General features: G+C 42.0%; 2 protein-coding genes and 1 pseudogene across 2 annotated transcripts in view; 1 reads left to right on the top strand and 2 right to left on the bottom strand.

Annotated features, from left to right (window-relative positions):
• Positions 1–19,575, top strand: part of LOC141122060 (uncharacterized) — a 396,180-nt gene that overhangs the window by 365,611 nt on the left and 10,994 nt on the right. The window contains exon 14 of the mRNA XM_073611856.1: positions 18,919–19,018. Coding sequence (XP_073467957.1) covers positions 18,919–19,018 — 100 coding nt within the window. The remainder of the gene's footprint in view (positions 1–18,918; positions 19,019–19,575) is intronic.
• Positions 621–4,693, bottom strand: LOC141122020 (uncharacterized; annotated as a pseudogene).
• LOC141122027 (uncharacterized) lies at positions 10,515–15,320 on the bottom strand. Its single transcript, XM_073611824.1, has 7 exons — positions 14,945–15,320; positions 13,078–13,206; positions 11,937–12,071; positions 11,727–11,850; positions 11,513–11,610; positions 11,196–11,423; positions 10,515–10,835 (listed from the first exon to the last, which is right to left on the bottom strand). The coding sequence occupies exons 1-7, from the start codon at positions 15,029–15,031 to the stop codon at positions 10,632–10,634; spliced, it is 1,005 nt and encodes a 334-aa protein (XP_073467925.1). The 5' UTR covers positions 15,032–15,320; the 3' UTR covers positions 10,515–10,631.

Raw genomic sequence — 19,575 nt, 5'->3', positions numbered from 1 at the left:
CATTCCTTCTGTGTGAATGAGGGAAAAATGGAGTTTAATTGGCTATTTGCTGGTCGAATAATTTCCATTGATTTAAAATAGAAAATACTACATTTGCCACTAGCTGGAGATAATTGCTATTATACTTAGTACCATCTAAAGTCCAAACATAGTATTTCTCATTTGAATTCAATGGTTAGTCTAATAGTGTTGGCTTATTTAAGTTATATCCTTCAGTGTGTACTGTACTGATAAGTGTATGAGTATGATCTCAGGTATTAGTATGAAGACATGTCTGATGAAGGAGATTAAGAGGTCTATTTTTCAAAAAATGTATTGGACTAATGTGACAATCATTCATCCAGCTGTTACCATTTCTGGCTGTGATTTAACACAGTGATTTCCTATGATCATCAGCTCCATCTAGTGGCCATAATCTGGTATTTTTCCTGAAATACCCCAATTAGTGCAATACTGCATTATGATCATTAGATGGAGTCAAGGAATTCAGTGTATGAAATAAAATACAGCCAATATTCATCATGGCTGGACGAATGCCGGTCATAACTGTTAAACTTTTTTTTTTTAATTAGACCTCTAATTGTTTGTAAAATGTTACACCACAAAATGCACTCAGCCAATGAAAGGTAATGACTAGATTTTTATTTTTCTCTGGCTATCAATGGCCAACACGGTACAACACTTCATCCATGTCTTTGGTGATCTCTTTATGAACTGTTTCTTACATGATGAAGATCAGTCATGGAGTATATCTGATTACCAACAATACAGACCTGATCACGGATGTGGAAATATGGGGCAATTTAGGTAACAGCGATCACAGGTCAATTGGCTTCAGTATAAATAACACAAATAGGAAACATAAGGGGAATACAAAGACACTGAATTTCAAAAGAGCAAACTTCCCTAAACTACAAACCTTGCTAAAAGGCATAAATTGGGATAAAATATTAGGAACAAAGAATACAGAGGAAAGATGGGTTTGCTTTAAGAGCATATTAAATAAGGGAATTAGCCAATGCATCCCATAGGGTAATAAATTTAAAAGGGCGAACAAAAGTCCTGGATGGCTTAACTCCAATGTAAAAAATGCATATAAAAGCAAAGGAGAAGGTCTTCAAAAAATACAAGGTTGAGGGATCACTATCAGCATTCAGACTTTATAAAGAATGCAACAAGAAATGTAAGGGTGCAATAAGGACGGCTAAGATAGACAATGAAAGACACATAGCGGAGGAGAGCAAACAAAACAGTAAAAAAGGGTGGACAGACCATATTGGCCCCATAAAGAATGAGGAAGGACATCTGGTTACAAAGGATGGGGAGATGGCGAAGGTATTGAATTTATTCTTCTCCTAAGTCTTCACGAGTGAATCGAGGGCTTCAGTAACCAAAACTGCAGTGTTTATCCTTAATGACACAACACAGGAAGCACCTCCATGGTTAACAGATGACAGAATTAAAATTAGACTTGAGAAACTTAACATTAATAAATCACAGGGACCAGATGGCTTGCACCCGAGGGTACTTAGGGAACTCAGTCAAGTAATTGCCAGACCGTTGTTCCTAATTTTTACTGACAGTCTACTGACTGGAATGGTACCAGCTGATTGGAGAAAAGCCAATGTAGCACCAATATTTAGAAAGGGCCCAAAATACATCCCTGGGAATTACAGACCAGTTAGCCTAACATCAATAGTATGTAAATTCTTGGAGGGGATGATAAGGGACTATATACAAGATTTTAGTAATGAGAACGGTATCATTAGCAGTAATCAGCATGGATTCATGAAGAATTGTTCTTGCCAAACTAATCTACTAACCTTCTATGAGGAGGAGAGTTGCCATCTAGATAAAGGAAGGCCCGTAGACGTGGTGTATCTGGATTTTGCAAAAGCATTTGACACAGTTCCCCATAAATGTTTACTGTACAAAATAAGGTCCGCTGGCATGGACCATAGGGTGAATACATGGATTGAGAACTGGCTACAAGGGGGAGTTCAGAGGGTGGTGATAAATGGGGAGTACTCAGAATGGTCAGGGGTGGGTAGTGGGGTCCCCCAGGGTTCTGTGCTGGGACCAATCCTATTTAATTTGTTCATAAACGACCTGGAGGATTGGATAAACAGTTCAATCTCTGTATTTGCGGACAATACTAAGCTAAACAGGGCAATAACTTCTCCGCAGGATGTGGAAACCTTGCAAAAAGATCTGAACAAATGAATGGGGTGGGGCAACTACATGGCAAATGAGGTTTAATGTAGAAAAATGTAAAATAATGCATTTGGGTGGCAAAAATATGAATGCAATGTATAGACTGGGGGAGAACCTCTGGGGGAATCTAGGATGGAAAAGGACCTGGGGGTCCTAGTAGATGATAGGCTCAGCAATGGCATGCAATGCCAAGCTGCTGCTAACAAAGCAAACAGAATATTGGCATGCATTAAAAAGGGGATCAACTCCAGAGATAAAACGATAATTATCCCGCTCTACAAGACTCTGGTCCGGCCGCACCTAGAGTATGATGTCCAGTTCTGGGCACCAGTCCTCAGGAAGGATGTACTGGAAATGGAGCGAGTACAAAGAAGGGCAACAAAGCTAATAAAGGGTCTGGAGGATATTAGTTATGAGGAAAGATTGCGAGCTCTGAACTTATTCTCTCTGGAGAAGAGACGCTTAAGAGGGGATATGATATCAATATACAAATACCGTACTGGTGACCCCACAATAGGGATAAAACTTTTTTTGCAGAAGGGAGTTTAACAAGACTCGTGGCCACTTATTAAAATTGGAAGAAAAGAGGTTTAACCTTAAACTACGTAGAGGGTTCTTTACTGTAAGGGCGGCAAGGATGTGGAATTCCCTTCCACAGGCGGTGGTCTCAGTGGGGGGGGCATTGATAGTTTCAAGAAACTATTAGATAAGCACCTGGACGACCGCAACATACAGGGATATACAATGTAATACTGACATATAATCTAGCAATGAACTTGATAGACATTTGTCTTTTTTCAACCTCACCTACTATGTAACTATGTAGCTATATCTGAAGTGTATATTAGTGTGTGCTTCTTCCCCACATGAGAGCTGTGATGTCCATGAACATTCATATAGAAGACATTTCCCGCACTTAAGACACTAATACACTTCAAGGGTTGTGTGGGATCCCTGATGTACAGGAAGACAGGACTTCAGTGAGGAACAATTCCCTCACTCAAGACAGGAAAGTGGCTTCTTCCTTGTGTAAGATCTCTGATGTGTGGAAAGATGGGACTTCTGTGTAAAACATTTCCCGCACTAAGGACAGGAATATGGCTTCCCCTCGGTGTGAGATCTCTGATGTCTGTTAAAACTGGAATTGTCTGAAAAACATTTATCGCACTCAGGACAGGAATACGGCTTCTCCCCTGTGTGAGATCTCTGATGTGTGTCAAGACTGGACTTTACTGAAAAACATTTCCCACACTCAGGACAGGAATACGGCTTCTCCCCCGTGTGAGATCTCTGATGTGTGTCAAGACTGGACTTTACTGAAAAACATTTCCCGCACTCAGGACAGGAAAACGGCTTCTCCCCCGTGTGAGATCTCTGATGTTTGTTAAGATCGTACTTCTGTGTAAAACTTTTCCCACACTCAGGACAGGAATATGGCTTCTCCCCCGTGTGAGATCTCTGATGAATGTAAAGATAGGACTTATCTGAAAAACATTTCCCGCACTCAGGACAGTAATACGGCTTCTCCACCACGTGAGATCTCTGATGTCTGTAAAGATTGGACTTCTCTGAAAAACATTTCCCGCACTCAGCACAGGAATACGGCTTCTCCTCCGTGTGAGATCTCTGATGTGTGGAAAGATTGGACTTCTCTAAAAAACATTTCCCGCACTCAGGACAGGAATACGGCTTCTCCCCCGTGTGAGATCTCTGATGTTTGGAAAGAGTGGACTTCTGTGAAAAACATTTCCCGCACTCAGGACAGGAATGTGGCTTCTCCCCCGTGTGAGATCTCTGATGTGTGGAAAGACTGGCCTTCTCTGAAAAACATTTCCCGCACTCAGCACAGGAATACGGCTTCTCCTCCGTGTGAGATCTCTGATGTGTGGAAAGATTGGACTTCTCTGAAAAACATTTCCCGCACTCAGGACAGGAATATGGCTTCTCTCCCGTGTGATATCTCTGATGTCTGTAAAGATTGCTCTTCAGCGAAAAACATTTCCCACACTCTGGACAGGAATACGGCTTCTCCCCCGTGTGAGATCTCTGATGTATGGAAAGACTGGACTTTTGTGAAAAACATTTCCCGCATTCAGGACAGGAATACGGCTTCTCTCCTGTGTGAGATCTTTTATGCACATTAAGATTGGATTTATAACGGAAACACTTCCCGCACTCAGTACATGAAAAGCTCTTCTCTGTTGGAAGGACGGCACCGTCCCTCACAGTCTGAGGTTCCTCAGGATAAGAGGAATACGATGGTCCATCTACACTGTGTGGTGCCGGATGGACATTTGAGGTAGTCGGGTTTTCTCCTGGACTATACTGTGTGATGTCCTCATCTTCTACTTTACAGTCTGGAGACAAAGTGAGACAATCCTCTGAGGTTTTCCTCATCTCCCGTCCATCTACTAAAATAGAAATAAAAAGATTATTACTAGACATGAGCAGATTGGTTCCCCTAAACCAGGACTCCGCCCACATCAGGCAGCTTTGTCTCTGAGGATCTTACAATTCCCCCCTCAATGTAACTAGTAAATGGGTCCTCTGTAGGGCGGCAACTAATGATTATTTTCAGAATTGATTAGTTGGCTGATTATTGTTTTGATCAACTAATTGGATAAAAACCTCAAAAAAAGGTTGGTGTATAATTGAGTTAATATTCTTGAATATCTATATACAGCGGTAAATATAAATATCCAGATATATAGTTGGATATTTAATCCACTCTGAGAATAACAGACAGATAGATGTATTATTAGAGGGAGAATCTCCTACATATCAGAATCAGAGATCAACATAATTAAATTATAAAAAAGAGGTAAAACTCTGTTTTGCAGATGATCAGACAGGAGTGTAATATAATATGATGGATGACAGACTCCCTTGTCATAGACAGGTAGGTGGGTACAAGCTCCCTGCACCTGATGTCACTTATGCTGGCTGTACGCAAACTCATTCTTTCAAAAAAACATTCATCCAATTTTCTAACCATTAGTGGGTCAAATCAGCGTTCATTTTCCACCACAGTGACGGGAAAATTCAAAGGAGTAGAACAGAAAACTTTTCTCCATCGAACAAATTTTCACATCGTGTGTATGTGGTTTGTGGTCAGAAGTTACATTCATTTTATAACTGAATGTTTAAAACAAGTGGAATTTTCTAACTACACTCGTCCATTCATCGAATGTACAAATAATTTTCATACAAATATTTGTGTGAATATTGTCTTCCAAAAATTGATCCGTGTATGGCCAGCATAGGACATTTAATAGAAGCAGCATTATTTTATTTAATCATCTGTTATGATGGGGTTAAAAAATAGTCCCTTATAGTACAAAAACAGCTGATAATCACTACTATAAGGGATTCATTTATACTGTAAAATAGTGAAAGTAATATATCTTATATCATATATATAATACTAAATATACCCAGAAGTAGGATATATGGGGATTTCATCTGAGAGTCACACATGAAGATATATGGAGGTTAGAGGGGGGAGGGGGGGACTTTTATATTAAAGTAATACTGAAAGCTGAGACTTTTTTTTCATGGATATAATAATTTTATATATAATGCACAATACTAGTAAACTTTTACTTTATGTAATAGTAATGCCTTCTATCACCTCCAGTCTATCGGCCTCCACCTTCTCTGGGGTCAGATGCTGATCTTCCCTGCACAGAGACCTTAAAGTCATTGTAAATGTTGGATTTCTTTTTTAAACAAACTTATCATACTTACCTCTCGGGATGCACAGACATTTCAGCGGCCAAAAAAAGAAAATGCCGAAAATTGTGTTTTCGGCACATTGCCAAAAGGAAAATATTGCCGATAATGGAGCGGAAAATGATGGAGCTTCTCCTCCCTCCTACAGAGCAGAGATCTCCATGTGTCACGGAGCTGTGTTTGAATTGCCAGGGTTGCAGTAACAATGTCCCGCCTCCTGTGATAGACGGCACACTGATCCAATGGTGGCACATTGACTCTGTGACGTGATCACAGGAGGCGGGACATTGTTACTGCAACCCTGGCAATTCAAACACAGCTCCGTGACACATGGAGATCGCCGCTTTAATCCGGGCACTGGTGAGGCTGCATGACGGGCACTGGTGAGGCTGCATGACAGGTACTGATGAGGCTGCATCTGACGGGCACAGGTAAGGTTGCATTAATCTCCTACATCATGTCTGCAGTCTCTGACCATCTTCTGTATCATGTCTGCTAGAGGTGCACCGAATGGACATTTTGCTAATACTATAGCAGTGCGTTTAAGTAAGAGATTGCAGACATAATACAAGAGATGTCAGAGACTGAGGACATGATACAAGAGATGGATTTTATAGTATCATAATAATGTAATGTACAACATAGAGTATATAGTGTAGGGGTCAGGACACTATATATAATTATAATTATACAATAATTATACAGTACAATACAATATAATTATACAGTAGGTCAGGACTCATAATATTGGTATTCAGTGTTGTGAATAATCAGTCAGAATAAGTTGTGCCTTTTTAAGGACAGGTTTCCCGCACAACAATTATTATTGAGTAATTTTTAACGAGGATATTTTTAAGATACAAAATCAATCTATATGACACAGTCTGTGCATGTGAAACTTATTCATGGAGACGTGAGCATACGAAACAGTTATTTATTGGTTGACAAAAACAAATAATCACATGAAATTAAGATACCGATTGCGTTACATGAACGTCTTGAAAATCAATAAAAACACTTGCAAAAATGGGCGTACCGTCCCTTTGACCTAATACCACCATGATAACTTCTCGGTAGAATCAATAACATTGTGAACTTGACAATTAAACAGAATGTCTGTATTTCACACGTACAACCGTTACTATACTGCAGGTAAGTAAGTGGTTAACAATGTGAAATAAATTAGACGTTTGTATTGTCAATAAATGTGGCAACTATGCAAAAAGAAAAATATAATGAAAAATATGAATCTTTAGAGAAAAATCTACAAGGCGGTTATTAATTCGGGAGAATGATTATCAACTGTATAATATTCAATACATCAATATTTGAGAGAACATACAAGATAAAATCAACATGACATAATTACCCATTCCAGGATGGCTACAGTTCCTATTGGCTGGTTACCAGAGTTAAGATGGCTGCCGTAGTTTCAAAATGGATACTCTTAAAGAGGATTTACTTCTTGTGACCTCCGAGTTCTAAGTATTAGGTGTTGAGGAATCTTCATGAATGTAAAGATATGTATTCATGCATAGTGCATGAGTGTCAGTCTGGGAGTGTGTGTATCTCCCAGTGTTCCCCCTCAGGATGGATCCCTGAGCTTCCATCTTCCTTTTTTCTTTCTCCTGGCATCTTACTTACCTCTAAATACCATTTCAGATAATAAGACCATAAAACTTATAACGGCTCTGCCCAAAAGGACGTGGCCTCTTTTCTACTGGTTTAAGAGACTTAATTATTAACCTTTCCTGGGAATTTAGTGAGTTCAAATAATACCACCTTTAACCACCAGGTGTCTCACACGTGTTTTGAGTTTATATTTTTAAGTTAATACGTTCTATTTTCATAATGTGTATAATGGTAAGGATAGTATATACCTTTAAATATTCTGGTAATCGGTCTAATATAAAATATACTCAGTATAATCTTGATTAATCACTATTACATAAACTGGTTACATATCTATGTCTCTATAAAAGTATGTCTGTAAAAACTGGTCTATCTATGAAATACACACGTTGTTATATATATTAATCAATGCTACATAAAAATGATTATCTATATCGATACCTGTATACCTTCTGGTATCTCCAATGAATATTTGTTTATCCAAGCATAGGCTACAGTCTTTTATATAGTTATAATCATAATTATATGTTTTTCCTAATACTAATTAGTTTCTTAAAACACTTCTACTTATAAAATCACACTTTCATATATATTTTCTTCATAACAAAGTTGTTGGGTCCGCAGATGCCAACATTATAATATCTCTATGACCTACAATGTCATAGATAGTTTGAAATGACTTATAATAACCTTATAGATACTTTTAAAATATTTTTGACTGGCACAAACTTCAAATCTTTCCCAGTGGATGTTTAGAGATGACTTGTTTGTGTAAACAGTTCCTAAAAATTCACACAATGGGTTTTGTTAGCCAAGGTGTTAGCTATTTAAACAGTCCCTCATTTGAACACAATGGGTTTAGGCCAGATGAAGTTATTTCTATGTGAGAATAGTCTGTATAACCTTGTCTCCTATGGCTATAAGGGTAGCTTTCATTTATTCACTAATACCATGTAAATATCTCCTTGTTTTGTGACGAGAGCAGTTATTGTTCCAGCAGTTTTCCTCACAATACATGCTTGTAAAAGTCTTCAATATTTGAAGTAGTAGAAAAACTTGGAAAAACATGAGAACGTCTAATTTGTCCTAAAGGTCTCCAAAAGGGCAACAGTTCAATTATTGTAACATCACAGTTCATCTACTTTTTGAGGCCTAAGAAACTCTCATATTTTTGCCAGTAAATATAAAATGTATTCCTTCATGAATTCACAACATCAGTAATCAGTGGAAGATTAAATGTTTGCAGAGGTCCCACACCGCTGCCTCCCATCTCCTGAGACTGCACTCAGTGACTTGGGTCTGAGACTATACAGACATATCCCTCCACCCGACACAGCCAGCAGATAACAGAACAAGTAATCCTGGGAGAATTGTTGTCAGACATCTTGTCATACCCGGGTATGGGGCAGAAGACCCAAACCACATGCCCCAGGTGCCTAGATCTAGTAACATCTATGGTGAAAATGAACATTTTTCTGCCAGCTGAACCCCAGAATCTCCATAAATCCAGTCTAGATACATAAATTGCAAGGATGAGCCGAACACCCCCCTGTTCGGGACTTCCCTGTGACGTCACGGGGAATGCCACAGGGAAGTCCCGTCATGTCCTGTGTGGCCCCGCCCCCCCGTTATTTAAGAGCCGTCAGAAGAGGAGACACGTCAATCAGCGGGAGCCTCCCTCCATGCCAGGATGGATGCGGAGCGGCCCGGAGAAGAAAATGAAGAAGAGAAGATGAAGAGAAGAGCGGGAGCCTCCCCCCATGCCATGGGTGCGGAGCAGCCCGAGGAGAAGAAGATAGAAGACGCCGCGGAGGAGATGCTGGATGAGAACGCCGGAGGAAGAACCAGAAGAGCCAGAAGAAGATGAAGGAAGATAGAAGAAAGAAGAAGCATTTAAATAAAGGAATTGTCAAAAACTGTCTCTTGTCATTTTTGACAGTTTTTTAGTGAAATGGTAGGGGTAAGTACCCCCTTACCATTTCACACGGGGGGGTGGGATCTGGGGGTCCCCTTGTTAAAGGGGGCTTCCAGATTCCGATAAGCCCCCCGCCTGCAGACCCCCACAACCACCGGCCAGGGTTGTGGGGATGAGGCCCTTGTCCTCATCAACATGGGGACAAGGTGTTTTGGGGGGCTACCCCAAAGCACCCTTCCAATGTTAAGGGCATGTGGCCTGGTACGGTTCAGGAGGGGGGGCACTCTCTCGTCCCCCCCCCTCTTTTCCTGTGGCCTGCCAGGTTGCGTGCTCAGATAAGGGTCTGGTATGGATTTTTGGGGGGACCCCACGCCATTTTTTTTTAAATTTTGGCGCAGGATTCCCCTTAAAATCCATACCAGACCTGAAGGGTCTGGTATGGAATTTAGGGGGAACCCCCACGTCATTTTTTTTTTTTAATTTTGGTTCGGGGTTCCCCTGTGGGGAATTCCCATGCCGTTTTTATCAATGAACTTTTATGTGTATTGTCGGACCGGCAATGCAATAGCCGCGAGTAGTTTTAAATGACTTTTTTCCTTTGAAATGTCATTTTGCTGTCAGACTGTTCTAAACACGAGAAACATGCGCCCCTTTACAGGCATACTATAGACACCCCCCAGGTACGAAATTTAAAGGAATATTACACTTTTATTGTTTGACTTTAAGCATTATTAAAAATCACTGCTCCCAAAAAACGGCCATTTTTAAAACTTTTTTTGCATTGATCCATGTCCCCTGGGGCAGGACCCGGGTCCCCAAACACTTTTTATGACAATAACTTGCATATAAGCCTTTAAAATTAGCACTTTTGATTTCTCCCATAGACTTTTAAAGGGTGTTTCGCGGCATTCAAATTTGCCGCGAACACCCCAAATTGTTCGCTGTTCGGCGAACTTGCGAACAGCCGATGTTCGAGTCGAACATAAGTTCGACTCGAACTCAAAGCTCATCCCTAATAAATTGTGTCTGCAGCACAGAGAAGGAAGATTATCCGAGAGAAATACAGAAATACAGGACGGGGAACACAGCTCAGGAAAGTGACCAGGGGATTACAGGCTGATATCACCCAGTCCCCGCCCTACTCTGGACCAATCAGTGAGCAGTATGGGTGGAGGAATGTATTTAGTGTTAATGACCCACCTGTGCTGATCTCTGTAGGAGTGTCCTCCTCTATAAATGTCCCCGTTATTCCATCCTCCTCCATAGACTGCTGATCATCCCTCACATACCTCTCTTCTTCTTCTGATTTAACCTCAAATTCTATATCGATTGGATCTCCACTCTAAATCAAGAAAATGGGAGAGAATATCATCTGTAAGATATAAGATTTATTATTGTGACATCACATAAAAAAAATATACACATTGGTGTTGATTTACTAAAGGCAAATCCACTACGCACTACAAGTGCACATGGAAGTGCAGTCGCTGTAGATCCGAGGGGAAGATCTTAAAAGAGGGGAAGCTCTGCTGATTTCTATCATCCAATCGTATGCAAGCAAAAATGCTGTTTTTTTATTTTCCTTCTATGTTCCCCTCATATCTACAGCGAATGCACCACGAAGTGCACAGTGGATTTGCCTTTAGTAAATAAACCCCCCTGTCTCCTCAAGTTCATGTTCTAGATGATCCATCCCACCAACCTTGTAACAGTGAGGGATGGTGTGACCTTCCTGTGTGGAATCCCGGGAATACAGAGGACGGGGACATCTCTCTGGTGGGTTTCTGTAGCTGGATGACTCCACCATGGTGTCCTGGTACAGATCTTTGTGTTCTTTTAGAAACTCTGACTTCTCCATCACCCCATCCTCATCATCCTCCTCTTCTATCTCTTCTTTAACGTCAACTTTAGACTCTCTCAGGTTTCCACTCTGAATATATAATAAAAATGACATCAATTGTAACAATGCAGATAATGTACAGATCCTAATGATACTATCAGTGATTGTTCCTCATCTACCTGATGATGGTGAGGGATGGTGTGACCTTCCTGTGTGGAATCCCGGGAATACAGAGGACGGGGACATCTCTCTGGTGGGTTCCCATTACTGGATCCATCTGTAGGAAACACACACACTGACTGAATACATTGTTTCTATGTGTTTATCAGATGATGGGGGATCTAGGTGGACCCTCCGTACTGCTCTCTCCTTTACAATAAAGTCTCCTCTTACCCGGTGATGTGAGGGGCGGCTGATTGTCCATCATGACGTCCTTGTAGAGATCCTTGTGTCCTTCTAAATACTCCCACTCCTCCATGGAGAAATAGACAGTGACATCCTGACACCTTATAGGAACCTGACACACACAATGATACAGTCACCATCCAGACACATCCCTTGTCTGTTACTGGATAATGTCCCAGAATTCCCAGCACCACTCACCTCTCCTGTCAGCAGCTCCATCATCTTCTTGGTGACTTCTAGAATCTTCTCCATGTTGTGTCTCTCGGGTTTTAGGGAGTCACATGGAGGCACTGTGATGGTCATATGATCACCTGACTTCACAAGAGGAAATCTCTGTATTGGAGAATCAATAGGAACACGTTATGTTAGAATCCTAAAATCCTCCTCACCTCTCCGGTCAGGTCTTTGTTTTATTATTAGAGATAAGAGTGATGTCATGTGACCTCCCAGAATCCTCCTCATCTCTCCGGTCAGGTCTGTGTTTTATTAATAGAGATAAGAGTGATGTCATGTGACCTCCCAGAATCCTCCTCATCTCTCCGGTCAGGTCTGTGTTTTATTAATAGAGATAAGAGTGATGTCATGTGACCTCCCAGAATCCTCCTCACCTCTCCGGTCAGGTCTGTGTTTTATTAATAGAGATAAGAGCGATGTCATGTGACCTCCCAGAATCCTCCTCACCTCTCCGGTCAGGTCTGTGTTTTATTAATAGAGATAAGAGTGATGTCATGTGACCTCCCAGAATCCTCCTCACCTCTCCAGTCAGGTCTGTGTTTTATTAATAGAGATAAGAGTGATGTCATGTGACCTCCCAGAATCCTCCTCATCTCTCTGGTCAGGTCTGTGTTTTATTAATAGAGATTAGAGTGATGTCATGTGACCTCCCAGAATCCTCCTCACCTCTCCGGTCAGCTCTGTGTTTTATTAATAGAGATAAGAGTGATGTCATGTGACCTCCCAGAATCCTCCTCACCTCTCCGGTCAGGTCTGTGTTTTATTAATAGAGATTAGAGTGATGTCATGTGACCTCCCAGAATCCTCCTCACCTCTCCAGTCAGGTCTGTGTTTTATTAATAGATATAAGAGTGATGTCATGTGACCTCCCAGAATCCTCCTCACCTCTCCGGTCAGGTCTGTGTTTTATTAATAGGAGATAAGAGTGATGTCATGTGAGCTCCCAGAATCCTCCTCACCTCTCCGGTCAGGTCTGTGTTTTATTAATAGAGATAAGAGTGATGTCATGTGACCTCCCAGAATCCTCCTCACCTCTCCGGTCAGGTCTGTGTTTTATTAATAGAGATAAGAATGATGTCATGTGACCTCCCAGAATCCTCCTCACCTCTCCGGACAGCAGGTAGATGATCTCCAGGATGAGGTTTAGTATCTTCTCAGTCATGTGACTCCGGTCCTCCTCCATCCTCATTGGTCCCGTCATTTGATCTATACAGGTCTCCTTGTAGACAGATAACTTTGGGAAATGAAAGTAAGAATTATTTGGATGGTGTTGGTCACACAATAATAGGATGTGGATGTGAGGGGGGTAATAGGAGGGTTGCTGGACATTTAACAACTACTCCCCCCATGGGAACAGATTTAGTTTGGACTTTTTGCTACATTTTTAAGGTGTGGGACCCTCTTGTCCTGCCGGATCAGATATTCCCCTTTCTATGTTGGGTTTGTTTGGTTTCTGAACTGGATTTGATTAGTTTTAGATCTGCAGACAAGGAATGATAAATACGATCCTTCCTTTGACTTGTTTGCTCTGAGGCAGTGATGTGAGGACAATGTGGGGTCATCATGATGTCCAGGAAGGGGAACTTGCTGACTTTTGGTCGGAGTTGTCGGCTAATCAGGAGAATTGCCAGAACTCCGGCTGCAAGGCTCCAATCTCCGGCAGCCTGCTGACTGATCGGAGTGATGTCACTGTCACTCTCTGCAGTAAGAGAAGGGATCGGATTGGATAGCAGGAGGATGCTGCTGGTGGAGTACAGAACTGTGGGGGAGGAGTCAGTTTTGTTCTCTCCAATAGCAACCCATCTGCCATCTATGCTGATTATGAAGATTATAACAAGTGTACTATTTGTTTTTATGGAATAAATGACTTCATCATTCTAATGAGGATCTCGCGCTGTCATTTCTTTGTTGTTTAATCTCCTTGGATCTTCCCGGATCTTTATCTGACAAGCTGCAGGACCCTTGTATGTTGGAATGAACATTTGTCCTCATCATGCTGTTACCATAGACTGCTGTCTGTTGGGCTGGACCTTGTAGTGCACATTACTGGTGTGTGTTTTTTATTTCAGTGCTGGTAGGAGGACAGCAGGGGGGAGGGGTTTGTTTTCTTGGTCTATTTTGTATCCTGTAACATATTTCTAGAACGGTGAAATGGTGAAGTGAAGGCTTCCTTCACTTGCTGGCAGAAGGTCTTTAAAAGAGAAGTATGATTTTTTTTTCTTTCAGATTCATACTTACCTAGGTGGATGCAGCATCGGTCCCCCGGCACCTCTTCACTGAGAACCGATCGATCTAACATCTGCGATGGCTCGGTTCTCACAGCTCTGCCCCCCGCACTCACTGGAGATGTGGGGGGGAGGGGAGTGCCCGTCTCAGTCTCTCAGTGGCTCGCTGAGAGGCTGAGATGGCCATCAGTCCAGACACCTGGAAGATCCAGACTTCATTGTGGTGATGATGCGGTGCCTGGACTGATTCCAGTGATGTCACCAGAGAGAGGACTTCATCCCGCTCTCTGCTGAAAACAGGTCACAAGAGTGCAAAATGAATTGTACTCCTGTAACCCATAGGAGAAGACCAGCCAAGTGATCTCAAGCTGGACTTCTCCTTTAAGGAGGTGAGAAAAGTATGTGCAGGTGGGGTGAGAGGACCATCAGAGACCAACAGCCTGTGTAGTGTAATAATTGTCCTTTGTAGGCCATGTATGGTCAGGATGGTCATTGTCTTGTCTATTTATTGTCAGTGCTGTTTGTTTAGAGGAACATATTACTAGAATTTATCTCCAAAATGAAGAGAATGTTCCCGCCCCATAAGTGGGAAATGTTCTGACCCTGAAGGGGTTAATCTAGGTTTCCACACTATATATGTGTGTATCATCATCTGCTGGAGATAAAAGACATCACAGTGACTATGGAGGAAGAGGACGGACATGACGGGGGGTTACTGGGTGTAAATAGAAAATAAGATCTTATTACCTCATCTACTGCCACGTCCAGCAATGTCTTCTCTCTACTTCCTCCCGACTCACCTCTCACCTGGAACTTCCTGTCTGTACCTGACATCACTTCCTGTTTTCCATAGAGACTTCCTGTCTGGGTAGAAGTAAGATCTCCATCTTGTGGAGTTCAGAGGAACTGCAGCCCCAAGAAACGTCTCATAATAACCATTCCTGTATTACAGGGCAAAGTTAAAAACATAACTCCCGAAATTGAACTTTTTGGTGAAGAAAATTCAAAAATATATCAAAAAGCATAAAAATATACATATCAGTCCACTCATAATGAATATGTTAAACATAAATTGCAAGGATGTAATGTTTACATAGGAATGGTGGCGGAGATCTCTCAAAGTAAGAACATTTCCTTATATATAGATAAAATAATTAATGTGAAAAAAGCTGTAAAACAATTAAAAAAAATATATAGACTGAGTCATCCTCTTCAGCCATAAAGGCATTGTGATTCAAGATCTTCTAGATCACATAGAAGGAGGACTCGTTGACATTCGTCCCAACTTTTTGAGATGGGAATGCGGGACACCTATTAGCAAAAGTATGTAGGCACTGGACACACCCCCTGCCACGCCCCCTTAAAGGAGAATCATACAAAAAAAAAATATTGGTTAAACCCACAAGTGCTTTTTTACCACTACTTTTCCTGTACACTAGCTGTTAAAATTTACAAATGCAGCAATTTAGAAACTGGATGAAAGGTTTAGCACTGAGAAACAATTTTTGAAAGATAAAAAGTTCATTTTATATACAACTATATAGATCAGACCAAAATGAGGGACAAATGAGGAGGAAAGAGAGACAGAGGGACATTGTTCCAAATCAGGGACAGTCCCTGGAAATCAGGAACAGTTGGGATCTATGCATCTGTGATTTCATACATTTGTTTGGAAGGATAGAACAATCCTCAGAAGGGATCATGTAGGATGACAGGAAAGTCTCCTGACTGGTGAGATCCAACAGACATCCCAACTCTCCCACATTTCGGCTGTGGCTCCCTGACACCTGCAAGTGCTGCGCAATATCCCGGCTGCAGGGCCGATTCTGGGCGGGTGCGCGGGGTGCACCCAGGGGCGGCGATACCGCTAGGCAAAACTAGGCAGTCGCCTAGGGCACAGCCACAACCGCTGGCTTACCTACTCTCCATTGGGAGCAGAGAGGGCACCTGATCCTTGTGAGTGCCTGTGCGGCTGTGCCTCATCCTCTACCCCTCCCCTACCCGGCGGCTATGTGACCAGTGGCATAGGATTGGGGGAGGCAGGCAGGGCACCGCCCTGGGGCTGGGTGCAGAATGTAAAGGGGCGCTGTTTTACTGTCCCCAGTGTGATGGCCATTTAGCGGGGGCAAATAGGCGCAGCGCTAGTGGCACTACGGCAGCAATCCGCATCACCCTTGGGGTGCAGGTGGGCATCCGTTGCCACACACAGCAGTAATCAGTGATCCGAGGGCAGATAGGTGGGGGGATCTGAGAGAGCCCAGGGCTCAGAAGAAAAGCTCCTACGGCACTGCTGACTGTCTGAAAGGATCAAAGCGGATCTTCACAAGAAGACAGACTGGTATTGAATGGAAGGTTCCGTACCATCACATCATCATCATCATACACACAGACCTGCAGACAGATTCTAGTACAATGGGACAAAGGAGGGACTGCAGATAGGGACAGGGCTAGGGGTCTCACTCATCTCCCCCCTCCCTCAACTCCCTCTCTTTTAGCCCTTCCTCTCTCAGCCCCCCTCTCTGTCAGTCCCCCCTCTATCTCTCTCTCTCTAACAACCTCTCTCAGCCTCCCTCCCTCTCTATTTCTCTGTCAGCCCCCCTCTATCTTTACCACCCCCTCTCTATCAGACCCCCCTCTCTGTCCACCACACCATGTATAAATTCATATACAACATAAAGTGCTTTGTGCACAAGATGCTGTTCCCTGCAGATCCACTGCTTCCACTTTACACCTACTTCATTAATCTTATAATATTTGTTGCTATATAAAATAAACTAAAAACCTCTGCAAATTTATGTGATCATACAATATTTTGTGCTCGATATAGTGTTCTCAGCAAGTCCACTGCTTCCACTTTACATCTACTTCAACAAACTGATTTTGCTCAAAAACATTTCTCAAATCAATAAAAATCACCACTAAGGGGGCGCCCTCACCATCACGTGTGTAAGAGGTGGAAGAAGGCGTGGCTACACTACAGCTGGCACAGTTTGGAGCTCCGAGAACTTTACACCTTATCAACTTTTCATTGATTGGTGGATTTTATGGAGCAAAATATGTTCATTAAAGTAGATGCAAAGTGGAAGCAGTGGACTGGCAGAGAACACTATATTGAGCACAAAATATTGTATGATTACATGAATTTGCACAGATTTTTAGTTTATTTAATAAAGCAGCAAATATTATGAGATTAAAGAAGTAGGTGTAAAGTGGAAGCAGTGGATCTGCAGGGAACAGCATCTTGAGCTCAAAGCACTTTATGTTGTATATGAATTTGCACATGGATCAGTTTACTTCATTTATTGATAAACACCATAAGATCAGTGAAGTAGGTGTAAAGTGGAAGCAGTAGATCTGCAGAGAATATGATTTGAGCTCCTAGCCCTTTATATATGAATGTAAAAGCGAGTTTATAGATGGGGCAAGTGGCGCTACCTGTGTTGGATACCTAGTTAGATATATAATCTCGTCTGGATGAGCAAATGTGCACTCAACTCAAAATAAAATTGTAAAGTGAATATGTGCTCATTGGGATTAATGTCCCGTGCTAGTGTGTGCAAACAAATGGATCCTTATTGTATAAAAAGGTGTAAATGCATCCACATCAGTGACAGTTAATCCAAGATGTATAAATAATCTAGTAAACGTCCCCCCTAAGTGCGTGGTGGGGATTAAATAGATGTAATTAAAATCCTCCTTCCAACTAGTGTATTAGGTAATCATTGACCATTAATCAATTTACAACTATGAATATAACATCTGATATACGTGTTACCACATTATCTCCCCCACAGACAATTGGCAGCTGAATACAGTCCTAACACAGTTCATCAGCGTTAAAAGAAATACAATAGTAATAAGAAAAAAATGTGAAAACTTGTGAAAAATTTTGAACCAGATTAAATATAAAAAATGTAATATGAAAAATTAATTGTGAAAGTCCCAGCTTGAAAAAATTCCATATAGTTCCACCAAATTCAAAGTTTCTGTGTAAAGTGACTTTAGTGACAGCGACGGTTGATATCCAGTGACTCCGGTGCTCCCCCTCAAGGATCCCCACTCACCAGCTCCCTACACCCCTACAGGGGTAATCGGCATGTAGTGTCCGGCACTCGGTGGCGTCTAGGATTCCAATGAAGTTGTCCCTAGGGGCTTCCGCTCCAAATACGATGTACCCTTCAATGCTCCGGGTTATCCTTCTCCTCGGTGCCCCGCACACCACATATTTTAGTGTATTTGTGATGATTTATGGTCACACACAATAGGACAGCGCTGTGACACATAATGCTCTTCTAGTTGATAAAGGGAATACTTACCTTTGTTACAGCAGCAGTCCGGTATAAGTTATTTTTGTAGGTATTTGAGTTGTTACACATAGCGCGGGTTTTATCCTATTTATATTGGTGACATAATTGCCCAAATCTGGGGATCAGGAGCCATTTCCACCCTTTACTCTCGGCTGGGGTTCTTTGTATCCATATAACAGATGTTCTACATGACTAAATCTGCAATCAATTTTACTGCAAAATCAAAGGGGCCAAAATGTCTCCCCCCCGAGCAGTAATATATTTCTATCCCCCTTGGTGGGAGTGGAGATGACCCATCTATAAGGATATACAGTACATACACACACAGCACAAGGCCGTGTTCACACTACCAGACGTTTCTCAGGGCTGCAGTTCCTCTGAGCTCCACAAGGTGGTGATCTCACTTCTACCCAGACAGGAAGTTTCTATGGAAAACAGACAGGAAGTGATGTCATGTATACAGGACATTCCATTTGGAAGGACGTGCATATTGCAGGATCTGGTGGCAGAGGAGGTAATATGTAGATTAACCCCTTCAGAGGGATCAGTTGATGATTAATATATCTTGCTCCCAAATCTGGTCATACATGGTTCAGTTTTATCGTTCAGCCAGCGGGATGAGAGGAAAAAACTGAAGTGATTCCCCCATCCACACATTGGAGGGGGATGGGGGAATCCTCCCCGCTGCACTATTGTATTCTGACAATGGGGGGCGCTCCTCCGCTCTCAGAATACACAGATCAGTGATGAAGCTATTGGCTGCAGCTGCTGATCGAGTGACTTTTATCCGGCAGTGACCACACATGGATGGAAATGTGACTGATCCCTGCTGAACCAGCTGAATTTCCATGTATCTATGGTTACTATAAGTCAGGGCTCAACAAATCCCAGGTCACCATGGTGACTAGAAATGGTGTCCTGGCCCCTGGGCTCTTGTCAGCCCATTCTCACTTATTTTTCTCGCTACACTTATTTTTTGTTTCTGATATTGATTACACTTGCTGGTTGTGTTAGCCGCTCATTTGTTCTTTTTGGTAGCGCAGAATCATTGAGTATATTTATTCATTCTCA

The sequence above is a fragment of the Aquarana catesbeiana genome, unplaced genomic scaffold (assembly GCF_042186555.1).
Source record: "Aquarana catesbeiana isolate 2022-GZ unplaced genomic scaffold, ASM4218655v1 unanchor237, whole genome shotgun sequence".
In the NCBI taxonomy this organism is placed as follows: Eukaryota; Metazoa; Chordata; class Amphibia; order Anura; family Ranidae; genus Aquarana; species Aquarana catesbeiana.
This window is presented reverse-complemented; position numbering and strand designations above follow the sequence as displayed.